Genomic DNA, 17849 nt, shown 5'->3' with positions numbered 1-17849 from the left:
GTCACATTATTATTTTAATTTGCTGATTCTTGATATTTAAACCTCAAAAAAGACCCATTCTTTAAATAAAATGCTTCTACTCTTTAATTTTTGGTTGGTTTTAGGGGCCTAAATCAAGGGTATTTTGTAGTCCGTTCCAGCTCTGGGAACGTTCTAAAACTTTCCTAAAAATATTTGATCTTATTTTTTAATCAAAAACATTTATCATTATGCCATCCAACCTGACTTTATGGAGTCGATAATACAATATGACGAACAGGTTTGAATGGAATCGAATTTGTGTTCGGTTTAATGAAACAATTCATTTTAATTATTTATTAGTTGATAGAATATCATAATCAGACCAACCACTCTATTTAGCTATGAGTATAGGAAGGATCCACTCCACGCTTAAATTTTATTTCTACGTAAAAATATAAAAATAAATTTTGGGATGATATAATACTTAGAATTAGAGATCTGCAAAAGTAGGCCCGGCCCGTACCCACAGTTTTTTAATAAACAATCGAGTTTGAACAGGGTCGGGCCTAATATTGTTTATGAAAACTCGGGCAATGTCGGGTCGGGCCTTAGAAATTTTTTAAAATATATCTAAATTTATCAATTTTATGTTGAATTTTTTATTTAAAATAAAAATATTTGATTTTATTTATAGAAACTAGACGCCATACAGCATATATCGTTTATTTTGAGTAATTATAAAAATTAATTTCTATATTTAAATAAATTCTGGCCGGTCCGGGCCGGTAAATTTTTTCAAAAAAAATTTAAGGATCAGGCTGAGCCGGCAAAACTTTTTAAAAGAATTTCGGGCCGGGCTTGAAAAATTAGGCCTAATGCAGATCACTACTTAGAATAATTGGATATGTAATTAAATATAACATGATAGATAAAAAAAAAATCAAATCATCAGTTTTTTTATGGAACATCAGTTGCATCAATTTCATTTCAAGGTTCCGCAGCGTTCTAAAACCCTATAATTTATTAAAAGCTTACGTTAATAAAAGCTTATACTCTTTTGGTATTTATATAATAATTCATTTGTTCCATATCTAAAACAAATATTTTCTGGGAGGGGAGGGGTAGGGTTTATAACTATTCATAATTAAAAGATTTTACGTTTAACATTGCAATGAATTATCATGATCGCCCACGTGAAACTTTTCAGCAAATATTTTGCATCGTTATTGCAAGATTTATGGATTTTTTCGGGATTTGAATTTAAAATTATTGTGAATAATAATAATCAAGGATATATTATATGTTGTAATCATTATAAAATATGAGTATTATATTTTATATATAAACAATAAATATAAAATATTCTTTTATATATAATATAAAATATTCTTTTATATATAATATAAAATAATTCTTTTAAACCTCCTGCCCGTATTGTACTAGGTGGACTCATGTATTTTAAATTCTGAATGGAATCTTGTAATTCGTTCGCTAGGTGGCATCTTGATTTAAAAAAGAATAAAGAATATATGATTAAATTCAAACAATATAATATTCATGATTTAAATAGCAAAATATAATATAACATTTATCCTACATAATAGTCTCTATAAAATTTAGACACTCTCTTGGTGTACTGATTTCCTTAAAACTGCTTAAACTCCTTCCTGATCATCAAAGAAAATGATTCCTGAGTTCAATTAAAAAAATAATAGTGCTTCCGCTTCCATTGGCCTCCTTGTTGCATCAATTTTCATTGATAGCATTTCTAATCATATTCTCTATTTTACTGAAATTTTTAATTTTGCTTTAAATAATTAATTTTTTAAAAAACGAAAGCATATTTGTGTTTTTATATTTTTCCTGCATTGACAAAAAAAAATGGATAAGTAAAAATGCTTAATTACAGAGACGCATGTATGTTTTTTTACACAATTAAACAAATACTCCATTAGGTAGCACTATGAGCACTGCTTTAATCAATATAACAAAAGGTTTAGGAAAAATTATATCAGTTTTGGACTTAGTGCAAAGAAATATATATAGTTAATCCAGTAATATTATTCCTTTTTTGATCCCATTCCTTATCAAAACTTTGGGGAGTCATGTCATGGTTATAAAAAAAGTAGTTTGAAGAGATTTGATCCAGGAAAAGATATAAATGCATTTGCGTTTTATTTTTGATAAATTTTTTTGTTAAGGCAAAATGAGAAATTTTATTAAAAAAGAAAATACAGTTTTGAAACAGGGATGTGAACCCGGACCCTCCTGAACCCTGGTATTTTGGCTGTACCCGAGCCCGAATCCTTTTGAAAAGTTAAGGGTCCAAGGGTTCTTAGGTATCAAAAATTTCTTAATATAAATTTTTTTTATATTTTATTAACTTTTTTCGTAGAATCATTTATTTTATCTCCGCATTTTTCTTTCAATTTCCTTCCTGGACTTCCATTTTATTTAGAGAGTGAACTATCATAAATTATTTTCTAGTGTAGGTAATAATATTTTATTATAAATTTATTTATATGCTATATAATAGAAATGCGTTGATTATTTTGAAGGTGAATTATTTCATATTGCAAGTAATGATATTTTAATTAAAATGATAATTTATTAATATGCTCTTATAATAGAAATACTTTGATTATTTTGAATTAAAAGTGAAATATTGGATAATATTTTAATTTTAAATGAAAATTTATTAATATGCTATATATTTAATATAAGCAATATCAAGGTTATGATTTTTTGGGCAGTAAATTTTAATTAATCAAAATTTTCAGTGTTTTGCAAATATATCTTTTTATTATAAGTTATATATATTCTAATCATCAAATCAAAAAATAGTTATTTTTTAAATTACAAATCTAAGTTTTTTTAAAAAACTTATTAAACAAACCTGTTGTCTAATTATAAATTTTGTTTATAAATTATTTATATTTAGTATGAAAATAAAAGATATTTTATGAGTATTATAATGCAACTAACAGGGATTCTGTGGCAAAACCTCACATAATATTAAGGTTCACACAATACTAACCTGGAAAAACATTTAAGAAGACATCATTTTATAATCTTTGAGGAATACCTATCTTACAAAGTACTATCATTATTGTAAAGAAGGATGAAAATAATTTTAAAAAATTTTGCTATATAAAAAGCATTCATATTGTAATGTCTGATGAGAATTTGATGAATGCTTTAGTTGAATTAGTTACAATAAATGGAAGACCTTTCAATATTATTGAGGATTTTGGTTTAAAAAAAATTAATGATCCTATTAGTAAGGTAATCGGAATATCAATTAAAAATTTTAAAATTAAAGACCTAGTGTTTAATGAATCGAAAGATATACAAGCATAAATAATAAAAGATAAATTAATTTCATAAAAAATTGATTCCGCCAAAAGTATAAGAATAAATATACAGTACATAGGCGTAGCCAGGATTTACATAAGGGGGGGGGGGGGGAAATTAAAAAATTATAATATAAGCCTGTAACAAATATGAAATATATTTTTATTAGTTTATATGAAATATATTTTTATTAGTTTATATAAAATAAAAATATAATAAATTACTTGTATTGTATATACCTTAATATAAAAGCATGGTAATAATTTATTCCAAACAATTATAAGTAATTTATTTATAAAAAGTAAGTAGACATATAGTTGATTTTACTCTATTATATAGAATTAGTTATAAAATACTAGGTAAAATTCCACTTTTACAGACATATTTGACAGTTAGAAAATATATTATAATTAATAATTTAACAAAATTTACTAATCAATGATCTTGATATTAAATATGCAACAATTTGCATTCAATTATTTAACCCCATCTATTTATTTTAAGAAAAATGATACTTAAATTTAATTTTCATATTATTCATCCAACAATGTCTTTAAAAGATATTTTCTGATGTCCTTATCAATATTTTATAGTTATCTGTAAAATAGATTATTCGCTATATAGGTAAAAATTACTTGATTGTCATTTGATAATTAGATATACTGTAAATCTACGACATATAATATTCCACTGTTTGTATTGTGCTTTAATATTTTTTTAATTTATGATTTAATTTTATCAATAGTTTTAAATTATATTTAACTTTTATTAAGATTAATAAATTAAAATTACTCACTTTATAAAAAATTATATATTATATTATTTTTTAATTTTATGGATCTATTATTAATAATTATAATACATTTCACTTCTGTCTTAAGACTTATCTTTGGCTTATATTCCATTTATTTAAAAACATTTTTGGTTCATTTTATATATTTATAAATTTATTTTCCCAAAAATCTATAAATTATGATGAATAGTTTTATAAAAAAATATCAACTTTTACATTCTTTCTATTAAATTACTATTTAAGATATATGCATACATATTTGAGGGTCAGGGAGTGGGGGGAGGACTAAGGGGGATATTTTTTATTAGCTAAAAATGATATTTACAAAAAGTGATAAATTTCTGAAGGGGGGGATTTCCCCTTGCCCCCCCCTGGCTACGCTTATGATACAGTATATAAAAGGAAATAATGTAATATTGTGAAATTTAGCTATGAAGGAGATTAAAGAGAATGCAAATTCTGATTATATAAAAAGAATAATATTAGAAACATTAAATAATTTTCATATTCATAAGAAATGTTTACACAATTAGTATGGATGATGCCAATCTTGTAAAATCAATTAAATTATTAAATATGTTCAATGGAAGAGAAGGATGATATAGACGATGATGATAATTATGATGACATAAATGAAATTAATTTACAGGAAATAATTGAAGATTATATTTATCCACAAATATATATTGTATCAGATGTGCAGCTCATACTCTACAAATGGCTAAGGCTATTAATGATTGCCTAAAAAATATTTACTTTAAAACTATCATTGTTAAAGCAATAGACATTGCAAAATATTTATGAACTCCCAGAATTACAAAAATATTAAAAACAATGAAATGTTCAATGGCAATATTAGATTGTATAACATGTTGGTCCTCAATTTGTATGATGCTAGAACTTATTAAGTTTGAAAGATTTCTGTATAGATTTTATTATAGGGGCATGTAAAGTCGTTTTGTTGGAAGATGATTTGGGCCAAATAAAGGACTTTACTAGTATATTAGTTCCTTTAAAAATAACAACTTTAAGATTACAATCAGAACAATTATGTTTTTATGATTTTTATGGCATATGGATTAGATGCCGATTAGATTTAGAAAGATTTACTAGTCCTTTTCATACGAAATATTAGAAAATATAAAAATTAGAAAGCAAAAATATTAGCAAAATATTGTTGTATACGCTTTTATATATTTAGACCCTCGATATCAAGTTTTATTGAGTATTGAGCCTTATGGATTTATATTATTTACAACATATTAGACTAAGACAATACCTATTGGTTGTTGTGATAATAATGATAATGAGATAGCACATTGTTGATTTTAAAATTTACTTTAAGATGGAGAATAAAAAAAATCAAATTATCATCAGATAAAAGTGAAGAACAAAAAATACCTATTATATCTTTAATAGAAAAGTTGTCAGAAGTTAAGAGAATAAATAAGGATGTAAATATTTTAAAATTCTGGGAAGAAAATTCTCCAATATAACCAGAATTATATAACTTGTCTAGGATTAGGATATTATGTCGGTATAATCTAACGATGAGGTGATATCATTTTCTTCATGGGTGTACCAGTGACACAAGTAAGAAGATTTATGTATTATAAAGATAACTATCTATTTTAGGTTAGCGTAGAACCTGCATTTTCTTCTTTAAAATATATAGTCGTATTTACGTAGAATATGATATTTTAGAAGATATTATGATTGTGCGATTGAATAAAACATTTAAAATATAAATTATTTCATTTTTAATTTTTTTTTTGTAAATTATGAAATATATAAAGTATAAAAATAAATGAATGAAAAAAAGGGTCTTATTTTGAGTAATTTTTTTGATGTTCTCTAAACCCGGACCCTGGACCCATTTCTAAATTTTACTCCTGAACCCGAACCTGGACCCTTTTTTTGTCGAAGTTCACATCGTTTTGAAATACAGGTGATAACAACAGAAACGACAATGTTGGAAGCCGAGGCACCTTTTTTTTAAAGTATACTTAAAAATTCGTTTTGAAAAAAATTATCATTCTAAAATGTATTATTGATTTTTATAAACAAATGTGTCCCACCTATGGATCTCCTATAAAATGATCTCCATTCTTATTCGTCATTGAGCAACTTCGTCAAATTTTAAGAATATGTATACAAATAGCGGGGATCCGATATTTAAGTGTTATCAAATCTTAAAACTTCTAGATATTTTATACATTTTCTTAATCTATACAAACATGGGTTTATACATTACGAGCTTTAATGGCAGGTCATTTGCAAGCCGTTGTTAAATCACTTATTAACTAAAATTATTTTTATAATAACCCCCGCCCCTAAAATTTTATAATTTTGATAATCTGATTAGGCTTTAAAAAAAACTACAAACCCGTCTAACTTATAAATAACTTAAAAACCGGACCAGGTCAATTTATCAAAAAAATTTAAATTATACCAATTTATAAATATTGGAAAATCATATAATGGACCGTTTAACATTCAACTTCTCATATTTTTAATTTCCCTTTGAAGCAATTTACTTAAGCCAAAATTATTTAAAATTACGAAATTTTAAAAACCAAGGCAAGGTATAATAATATTTTAAATCGGGCTTTGGCGAGAAAATTTTTTTTACAAATCCTGGTCGAGTTTAATCTGCAGGTTTCTGAAAAAATATATAAATATTATCGAAACTGTTTTATAAAAAACGTGTCTTATTTAAATTTGAATAATATTCACTCTTTTAAAATGATTTATTAATGCCAAAGCTGTCATGTTTTACACATGAAATTAAAGAGTTTTTATGCAAATAATTTACGTTTAACAAAAAAGATAACAGTTACCTATTATAAAATTATAAAGGCTTACAGATATATTTTAACCGACTATACAATTAAGAACATTTGGGAGAAACAAAAATCTATAAATTAAAGCATGTTAGTTTATTATAAGAATTGCTTCATGGAATTATTTTAGAAATAGTAAGCATCTCATAATAATATTATTTGCAATTCATTTAAGAGAAGCTCGAAAGATGAACATGAATTATCACTATATAAAAGTTTTTATAGTGTATCACATTGTTAAATATGTAAATTTATTTGAAATTGTCCTTATCTCGAAGAAATAACAAATAAGTAAAGAGAATGTTAGTTAGGCCTCTCACCTATTTTATTATTATTTTTTTATTAATCTTGAAAATTTAATCATTTTTATATTATATATTACAATATATATATATAGGTTGAAATAATAAACTTTTAATATAATATTATATAAAAATGAAAATAAGATATCACCTTAATTTTGCGTATAATACTTTTTGTTCGATTCTAAATGTTCAAAATATTTTTATTATCTATCTTTCATAATTTATTTATTTCCTAACTACCTTCCTTCTTTCCTTCCTCCAGGCCGGCCACAAACTGCATGTAAATTAACAAATTTAGTATATCAACACACTTATTTTAATGGTTAAAATCGAAATAAAAAAACTATTTAAAATTTTTGAGTAAATTTGCCATATTAAACTAGTATATTTCATCTTTTTTAAAAAATTTTAATTTTATATTTGGCATTAGGAATATTAAGGGTCAATTAAAGCTAATTTTTTAACCTCATCAAGTATTGGTTATAGATAATGAAAATCTCGTTCCTAAAAGACTTACAAAATGGATCAGAACTACAAATGTTAATTTTGTAAAATATTTAAGGTTTAATTACCTATCATTTATAGCTAATAAAAATTCTTCTACACCCCCCACCCCCCTCTTCCCCAAAATTGTATATGTTAGCGTCTACGTGTTTTTTCTATCAATGTGTTATTTTTCAACTTTAAATCACTTTTTGAGCGCGTTTTTTAAATTTAAAATTCTGATTTTACCGGAAATACATTTATCATGTTTGGAATACCTATATTATGAATTATAGACAATGTTTCTGTTAGCCTATGAGTCATTTATAATTTATATAAAAAAATTATGGGAAATTTAATATAAATTTTATTAAGTTCTAAAGTTCATGGCAAAATTGTCTGAGGGTAAGTATTCCAAACATGATGGAATATATTTCCGGTAAAATCAAACGCGTTCAAAATATGAAAGTTAAAAAAATAACACATTGCCAGAAAAAACACATTGACGCTAACATATATAATATCTATAAGAACAATTTGAAAGAAATATTAGTAAAAGTTAATAACTTTTAAAAATAACGACTATGATTTGAAATATAAAAATAGCATTTTTATAAAATAATAAGTGAAAACCCAAAATCAGTTTTATAAAAACAAATAAAATTTATGAAAATCCAACCTAATAGTGTTTCTCCACCCTATAGGAAAATCCTGGATGCACCTATGAAATACTCTCTTTATATTCTTATTATGTTACATATTTGTAATTATAATTAATATATTTAAATTGTCGTTTTAAATAAATTTACATTAAATTTTATATTTTTTTTAAAAAATTCATTTTCGGAAAAATGCAGTTTGTTGAATCAATGATTTGATTTCGCATCAGTTGGGTGTTGATTAGGCCTTCATAATAAAATATTTATTCAATTCTTAAATTTCAAATTGAATAATTAATTGTTTTCATATAAATTAAATAATTGAATGTATTTTTTTTATTACACAAAAAATTCTAACATTTTCCCTAATTGTTTCTCAGAGAAATGAGATTTTTAGTTATAAAATTAAATGTTCACAGGATATAAGAGCCCTATTATTTTCTCTTCTTCTGATTGCATTTCTTTTAACTTTATTTTAAGAAATTTTAAACAAGAAGTGACACTATCAAAAACAAAAAAATTAATACTGCAAAAGGCAAATATATATTTGATTAGAGTGGGTTTAATTTTATAATAAAAAAATCTGAGTAATTTTACGTTGATAGTGCTAATTTTTTTTAATCATATAAGGGAAAAAAAATTAAAAGCAATTCTATCCAGTCTAAAATAAAGTTGTTTAAAAGTTTTTTCCCCTCACCTAGTAAAGAAAATTGAACCAATTTTAAACGACCCCAAAAGTTTTGTAATACTGATTCACTGTTTACAAATTTTTATCCAGCTAACAATCTAATTGTTAAAAATTACAATATTTTTAATGTGATAGAAATTCCACCTTTCGGCAAAATTATATCTATATAAAATATATAGATATTTTTTGTTTAAAAACTAAGAGAAGTTAATCAGTACAAATGATTTTTATAAAGCTGATAAAAATTATTATATAACATTATTAATCTTTTATAATTTATTTTTAAAATAATAATTTAAGAACCATTATCTATCAAATTTTTTTATGTAAAGCATCACAATTATAAATTCTAAATTCATAGACTAATTTATTTTAGACATGGATTTCTTAAAATATTTTTTTCAAATTTAATAAAAAATTTATATTAAATCTAAATAATTTTTAATTTAAGGATAATGTGTACAATAAATTCTAGCTTCATTTTATTAAGCACAATATGTAAATTCAAATTAAGAAAAAAATAATAATATATTATAAAATCGCGAGATGGCGTCATTTATTTAATATTTTAATTTAGTCAATACGGTCGAAGTGGTTTAAAAATGGAGCAGCATCAGGCCTCTTTATAAGCGCACATCGCTGGGTATTTTTCAAAAACAAGCAAATAATAGGTAAAATTTATAATATGGCTGTAATTTTGAATTTTACCTATTATTTGTTTGCTTTTGAATAATACTCAACAATGCATGCTTACTATAATGGCATTAGGCAATCTATGACAGAACCTTCTAACACGGGTTCGATATAATTGTGTCAGACGTGTAGCAAATGGGATGGGGCTAGATAACAAATACTCCCTTAGCTAAAAATGCAAATTATTTATAAATATTTTATATTCTATTTTAATGTCCTTAGAAAAATATAAGAATGACCTAAACTAGTTATTACCTTAAGCAGATACGTTATTAGATTCAATACATGCCACTTTTTTTGTATAAATAATTATTTAGTTTCACAACTATCTTATGCCATATTTTTCAAAAAGATATGGTAGAGTCCATGAAAATAGCTGATATTATTGTACTTATAAAAGTAAGAGATAATATTAACAAAAATTTCACGAGATAAATACAATTGTTAAGGCGAAATCAAAGTTATAAGATTTTGTGATTCATAAGCCTCGATGACATCATTAATTGAAGATTATTACTATTTTAGGTTTTTTCCAAGTTATCTTAATATTACTCTATTTGGCAACAATACCAATAAGCACCGTGAGAAACTTTTTTTTCTTCATTACGGAAAATAAAAACCTACTTCATACTCGGAAGTACGAAATCAGAAAATCTATTAAATGTATTAGACCTACTTAATAAAAACAGAAATCTGATTTCCAGCACTAGTATTGTCTAAAACCACGATTTAGGAACTTTTAATCTGCGAAAGGATTTTATACAAAATATATTACCTAAACCTCAGGATCTGGTCATAAGAGGGCACACCCTCTCTGCCATCTGTGTGTGATATTTTTTGGCGGAAATCCTAATTTAGAGGTTTTTTAAAAAGCGACTAAATTGAGGTTTCCGACAACATCAACTTTTAAAAAATTGGGACAATCACAAAAATAGCTTTGTTAACATCTCCATTTGAGCCCATTTTTAAAAACGGCACTCAATATTTTATACAGGAAAATATTATGCAAGCCTGATAATTTTACTCATAGATGGCATAAAAGGTTTGGACATCTATTAGCAAAATCTCGAGGCTTAGGCAATATTTTCCTGGCTAAAATGTTGAGTTAATCGTTTATAAAAATCTGTATCGAGCAGTTTAACCCAGGGTTGTGCATTTGACCGGCCAAATACCTTTCGGTCTATTGACCAATATTTGACCGGTCAAATATGGTCAAATGTGGTCAAATTCAAATATATGTTTTTTTAAGTTAATATTAACTTTATTTTGAATATAATAGTAAAATGAATCTATATTAATTTTTTAAATTCATTGTCATTCAATAACTAACGTGTAGCTATCTGTAGCAGAGTCTTGTTCTGATTCATATTCAATATTATCATTTTCTTTAATATTTTTTAATCAATTATCCTGATGTCTTAGATCTTCAATCGATTTCTATTTTCATAAGAATATTAACCCAAATCGACCTATTTCTTTCTAAAGAAGAAGTAGAACTAGGTATTGCTAGTCTCTGGGCAAGGTAGACAAAATTTAATCTATTAACTTGAGGTCGGAATTGATTGTTTCTGGAAATTACTACTTTCCACATAATTTGCTATATTAAACATGCTGTTTTTGCTTCTGAAATTAATTATATCACTTAAAATATTTTGGTCATCACTACCTTATAAAATAGCTAATTCTTGAATTATATCACATACTTCATTAATTTCACTGCTAGTGAGTTCTCCTCTTGATATTGTGGACCCAAAAAATAAGCAAACATTGTGATCACATGTATTTACATCGTTTTTCCCTTTTTTAAACATATTTTTAATTCATTTTTCCTTTAAATTTTTTAGAGTCAAATACTCCTCCGGTATTGACTGAATTTGACTGGTCAATTGACCGACTTGCCAACTGTAATATAAATTGAATTTAAATTGAATATAATATTAACTTTTCGTTTGTAAATTATATAACCTGAAGGATTGAATTCATGATATATATACGTGATATTTTGTATTAAATTTACTTTTACTTTTACTTACTTTTATTTAATAAAACACTTCACCAACCCTGGTTTAACCATACTACACAAAGGAAATTAAATTAAATTTCCATTTATGAATATTTTGATTAACTTTTTAATTTTATTAAAAACTACAGTGTGAAGTACATATCTCAATTAATATTAGTTGGAGGAAGTTAAAAATATTCCGAAGGTCACCTAAAGTTAAGCGCAATTTTTGGCCGAGTGTTTAAAAAAAATATCTACTCTAGATTGAAATATACAGATTGTGTCAGAAACAATGAAGATTAATTATTATGTATGTTACTAAATTTATCTTTTTCTGTAATTCCAGCTCTACCATAAAAATTTCGCTAAAGGAAAACATATGGTCAAAGCATGTGTAATCCCAGACTAGGATACTCCATGAGATGAGTGTCATTCCATCTGGCCTAATATTTTCATCAAAGTTAGGTCATACAAGTTCGAAGGTCAATGAATATTGACCTAACGGAAAGTTCTAGCAATAATCGCTTTTACTGTTTGGTAGATGGCAGCTTTTTGAGAAGTATATTTTATTATGATTTAGTAGTGTTGTAAACATTTCTAAAAAAATTGAACGCGTTCGCGTTTAACGTTCATTGACAAAAATTGAACGCGTTCACGTTCAAGTTCATGTTCAAAGAAAAGGAACGCGTTCACGTTCATAAAACCGTTCAAAATTTTATGATAAATTTTTTTAAAATTTAATTTAATATAAATAAACTTATATTTTTTAATTACAATATATTTTTGCCATGTTAAATAATAATATAGTTTTATTTTGATAATATAATTATAAATAAAATATAATATAAGATAGAGAATAAAAAGATATTTTTATTTATAAAAAATTTTTCTTATTAAATTTTAATAACAATTGTTTTCAAAATATTTATTTGATAGATAGGAACACTTAGCAGATAATAAGGCATTAACTAAACTAAAAGCGCGCTCTACAGGGGCAGATGAGGGTTTGCGGTATTATACTTAATAAACAGGTATTTTAACGTGGAGAATTAATTAAAAACATATTGTTTTGTTATTTGCAAAAAATTTAGATAAGTTATCCTCCTCCAATCCATTCTCTACTCTCGACAAAAAAAAGAATATCTCGAAATTAACGTTTTCTAGGGTTTTCAAAGCATTTTTTTCAGTAACACTATAAGATTATTTTTAATAGGTTCGTTCTGTGGAAGTTTCTATGGCCATTGAAATTTAAATGCTGGATGTGTAATTGCAGAAAGAACATATTGATCCTTATATATGTGTTTAAATCTTTAAAAAAATAAAATATATGTAATTAATTGAGAGTGATTGGTTTAATACCTTTTATTAATCCCATTTAGTGAAGGTCAACGGTCCGGTCCTATCGGTCTTAGACCGGGATCGGACCGGACCGATTGTCGATCTTTTTCTTGAGGACCGTGGTCCGGACCGGTCTTTTTATTTTTTACGGTCCAGACCGCGGTCCGGACCGGTCTTTTATTATTGTTTAAGTTTGCTTTACTATACAATTAATATAATTTTTTTGTATATTTTATTTTATGATATTTTTCTAGAGGAGTCATTTTAGATTTTGTTAATTTTTATTTTACAATATGAAAACCATAAGTTTGTCCAAGAAACATTTTACTTATAGTCCCAATAAAAACATAGAGTATGTGTTCACTGCAGTACCAAATTTAATGTATCGTCAGCACCTAGTAACAACATAATTGTTTATAATTTTTTAAGCAATAAATTAATCAAAATAAGCAATAATATTATTAAAATATTTTAGTTATTATATAGTTCTATCTTTTTTAAAGAAACTGTCTGTATAATTTATTGTTAAAATTACTTAACCTTATTCTTAATAAAATAATTAGGTACCTTAAGCAGACATCTGATAAAATATAAAATATATACTTCTAATGATGAAAATGAAAATATCTCAAAAAACCCAATCTACTCTTAATTTTAATATGCCCTCTACAAGCACAAAATCATTTTTTTCAATACCATTGGATAAATTTTATTGTTTATATAATACTCTTATATTTAATAAAATGATAAAACAAATCAAATTAGGTTAAAAAAATATGTTTTTTAAACAAATAAAAAAACCGGTCCAGGACCGGTCTTTTTATTTAGGACCACGGGCTAGATCGATTTTTTTCTTAAGGACCGTGGTCCGGTCCGAGGGTATCGGTCCAGTCAGGGCCAAAGACCGGACCGTGACATTCACTAATTCCCATTTAATACGGCGTTTATCAATGGTTGACCATATTTGAGGCCACTAATTTTTTTAATTTTAAAATAACTATTTGTTGGGGTCAAATATCCCAAATGCATTATTTCTTCAAATTTAATGATTAACTTAGTTATATCATATAAAATCAAATAATTAATATTAAAATCAAATGTCGTTTTAAATTGGAACCTGAAGATTTTGACAATATAATATTTTTTGGCCACATTTTACCCTTGGTAAGCATTGGATTAGTTCCTTCAATATAGGATGTTAATGTAAAACATTTATCATATTTGGATATAGTAATGATAATTCATCTGATTTTGGATTTTCAGAATCAGATGATGAGGATTAAATAATAATATCCATGCTTATGCTAATCTATTAAATTAAAATATAAACAATAATATTCAAAATAATAAACTATGTGTTAAAAAAATTGAAATGTGAAAAGGAAATACACAGCCGATTAAAAAATATAAATAATACATTTTTTTTAAAAATTCGGAAATATTAAATTTTTCAAATAAATAAAAATAAAAATATTTTTAAAATTGAACGAACGTTAAATTCGAACGCATTCGTCATAAAAAAGGAACGCGTTCACGTTCAAAGTTCGTCAAAAATAAAAGGAACGCCGTTCATCATTTTTTTCATAAAAACGAACTTCGTTCAACACTATGATTTACATATCAGTTTATATATATGAAATATTTATTAACAATAATGTGCATAATTTATATTGGCTCATATTAATATTTTGTATTTTCCAATATTTTATTATTTTATGTTCGAAATTTTAAAAATACGAATAGTCCTAATAAATTTTTTATGATGATTAGTAATAATAAATTTTAAATGTTTCAAAAAAAATTGTTTCAATCTTTGGAAATATTATCATTTCTCCTCCTCCTCTACAGGAAATTACTGGCTACAAGAATTGGGTCATTTAAATTTAAGGGTGAAGGGGGATAGGGGAGTGTGCCCTTAGAGGGGTTCTACTCTAGAGGAGGGATCCAGTCTAATAATAGTCCGAATATAAATATACTTTGTAAAAAGTATTTTTTTTTAAAAAATGCAAGTTTTTTAATAGTGAAAAGAAAAAAAACTATTATAAACGTATTTTATCGAACTTTAAATAGACCACACCACATTTTAATAACTTTTTAACATTTTTATATGTTTCTTATAGGATTTTAAAATAAATTAATATATAAAGCATTTCAAAAACTTATGTATCAAATCAAATATGTTTTATTTTGTTTAAAGCTCTTCTATAACAAAATTTTCTTATTTATTTTCATAATATTTATGTTGATATTTTATTAAAACAATTCAAATTAAGTTATTCCCTATTAGTAATTATTATTTTTAAGTATTATAACCAGTGACGTTACTAGCGCTAGTCCTTATCAATTTGAGCGATGATATTTATAGTTTTGCCAAACCAAGACTAAAAAAAAAACTTATTAATACTTTTTGTGACCCTTTTAATATTAGACTTAACCTTTCGGAAAAAAACTGATCTTGTCGGCTGATCCCGTGGGGACGAACTACCGACCCTTCATCTCATTTTATATCATCGATATCTCTCAACTCATTGTGGCAAAGTGTTATAGAGGACCCAAAGAGATTTCAAGCTTTGGGGGGCATAATTGTGCCCCTTACAGCTTCAACCACTTTAGAAGAACTAGTTAAGTATTTTGTAACGAGAGATATAAATAGCTATATATGGAAATATGAAAAGTGGATGAATGTTTCTTGATTCCCCTAGATATATACATCCATCTATAACGTAGATAAAGGGGAAAAGTTGGGGATGAACCTCCCCTCCCAGCAGGGAAAATAATGTATGGTAAATTTATGTTTTAATAATTCTTTTACATTGGTATCTAGTTAAAAGGGGGAGTTGTGGTTGGGTTGACCCACCTAAACGAAAATAACATTAGGTATAAAAAAAATTTATAACTTCTTTATAATTTTTTAAGAATATCGATTTATTAATTTGTAATATATAAATATATTACAATCATAAACTATAATATAATAAAAAAAATAAAAAGCCACTCATTCTATAAAAACGGAATAGGGACTACAGGTTCCAAAAACATAAATAATATTTTAAAAATAGTCATTTAAATATTGTGTTTTGAAAAATAGAATTCCCTGAGTTCTGATGTAAGGGCTTTTATTTTACCGCCTATATATTTTAGAAATTTTAAAGTTCCTCTTGGCATATGTCCAGGGGAATAGATAGAAAAAAACATAATTTGTTCATTTAGGATATTTTTTTCTCGGCTATATAACTGGATTAGAATTTATATTTTTTTTTGGAAATGAAGAAACGAATGTGAGATGATAACTCCTCCTTAAAAACTATGAATTACTTCTATTTCTTATTTAAAAGTGCGTAAAAAATTTATAAAAAAATTCGAATATATAATATTTATTTCTTAAAAGATGTTTTTAAAGACACATTTAATTTTTTAATAAAAGTCACATTTTAAAAATAACTTCTTTATAAATTATTTAAAAACAATGATTTATACTTTTTTGAAAAAGGTGACGCTTTAAGACGGACTATGGACATGGCTAGTGTTGTTAAACGGCTCATTTTGAGCCGATTTTTAAAAACAACTAACTCAGTATTTTATCTAGAATAATATTAAGCAAGCCCAAGGATTTTGTTAGGAACAAAGGTTTAGACATCTTTTAATGAAATCTTAAGGCTTAAGCTATGTTTTTCTGGCTAAAATATTTAGTTAGCCGTTTTAAAAAATCTGCTCAAAACGAGCCGTTTAATAACACTAGACATGGCGCTTCCTACTCGCATGAGCTGAACGTTTAACTTGACCTTTTCTATTTCCAAGTGTAGAATAAACGATTAATTAGAGTATTAGTTTCCCTACTAAGCACTCAACCCTTTAGCTTTACGTGTGAAATACTTTTTTCCCCCTTATCTACTAAGTCAAGGCCAGCTGTTATTATTATATTAATTCCTAACTTTACTTAATTACTTTCAACCAATTAAACTATCAAGAGCACACATACACTTTATTTCAGGAGAAAACTTTTTTTTGACGAGGATATCAAAAAAGCTTTATTTTTTACTGGAAAATAAGCATGCTATACCTAATAGTATTATATAATTTAAAATGTTTAGCTAGAAGTGGCATAGTTAGGATTTATCCAAGGGGAAACGAGTTTACGAAATCAATTAGGAGGACCTCACTCCCAAACCTCCATTTGCTGGGCCAATGATATTCCGATCGTTATTTTTATTTTGCTTCTAAAATGTGTAATATCTTTATATCATCGCCGATATACAATTGGAATTATTAATTCTAAAATTTATGATGCGTGCTTTATTAGTGCCTATAATTGCTTTAACCAGTATATTTATTATCCAGTACAGTATAAAGGATAACAAAAATTTTGCCAATCTTACAACTAAAAACGACTGAAAATTTTATTCTGAAAATTTTATCAATATGCTTAATTATATATTATTTTAATCCTTTGATAATGTAAAAAAATGTTATTAGCAAAATAAGAAAAAATAGCCAAAAGTGACATCATGCCAGAATTGAAATAGAAGAACTATATCAGGTTTGCGCTAATATTTATTTCCTGAGTAGTACTTATTAATTCTTCAATCCGTTTTGTGAATCCTGAAAAAAAAACAGAGTCAAAAGAAAAACTACAATGTCAGGCTTTAAGCATGATAAGCCAAGTTTTTGGAAACCCTAATTCTGAAACTTATAGCAAACCATTAAGCATAGTGCTTAATAAGTATATTATA

At 25.7% G+C, this 17849-nt stretch overlaps 1 protein-coding gene across 1 annotated transcript in view; it reads right to left on the bottom strand.

The window, feature by feature from the left end:
* LOC135922936 (homeobox-like protein HDP1) overlaps nucleotides 1-1460 on the bottom strand; it is a 42330-nt gene extending 40870 nt beyond the window's left edge. The window contains exon 1 of the mRNA XM_065457475.1: nucleotides 1384-1460. Within this exon, the coding sequence (XP_065313547.1) occupies nucleotides 1384-1414 (31 nt within the window). The 5' untranslated portion in view covers nucleotides 1415-1460. The remainder of the gene's footprint in view (nucleotides 1-1383) is intronic.
* Between the last annotated feature and the right edge of the window lie 16389 nt (nucleotides 1461-17849).

Source organism: Gordionus sp. m RMFG-2023, chromosome 1 (genome assembly GCF_954871325.1).
Source record: "Gordionus sp. m RMFG-2023 chromosome 1, tfGorSpeb1-WG-v2, whole genome shotgun sequence".
Classification (NCBI taxonomy): domain Eukaryota; kingdom Metazoa; phylum Nematomorpha; class Gordioida; order Chordodea; family Parachordodidae; genus Gordionus; species Gordionus sp. m RMFG-2023.
Note: the sequence above shows the minus strand (reverse complement) of the source record. Positions and strands in the feature narration are given on the sequence as shown.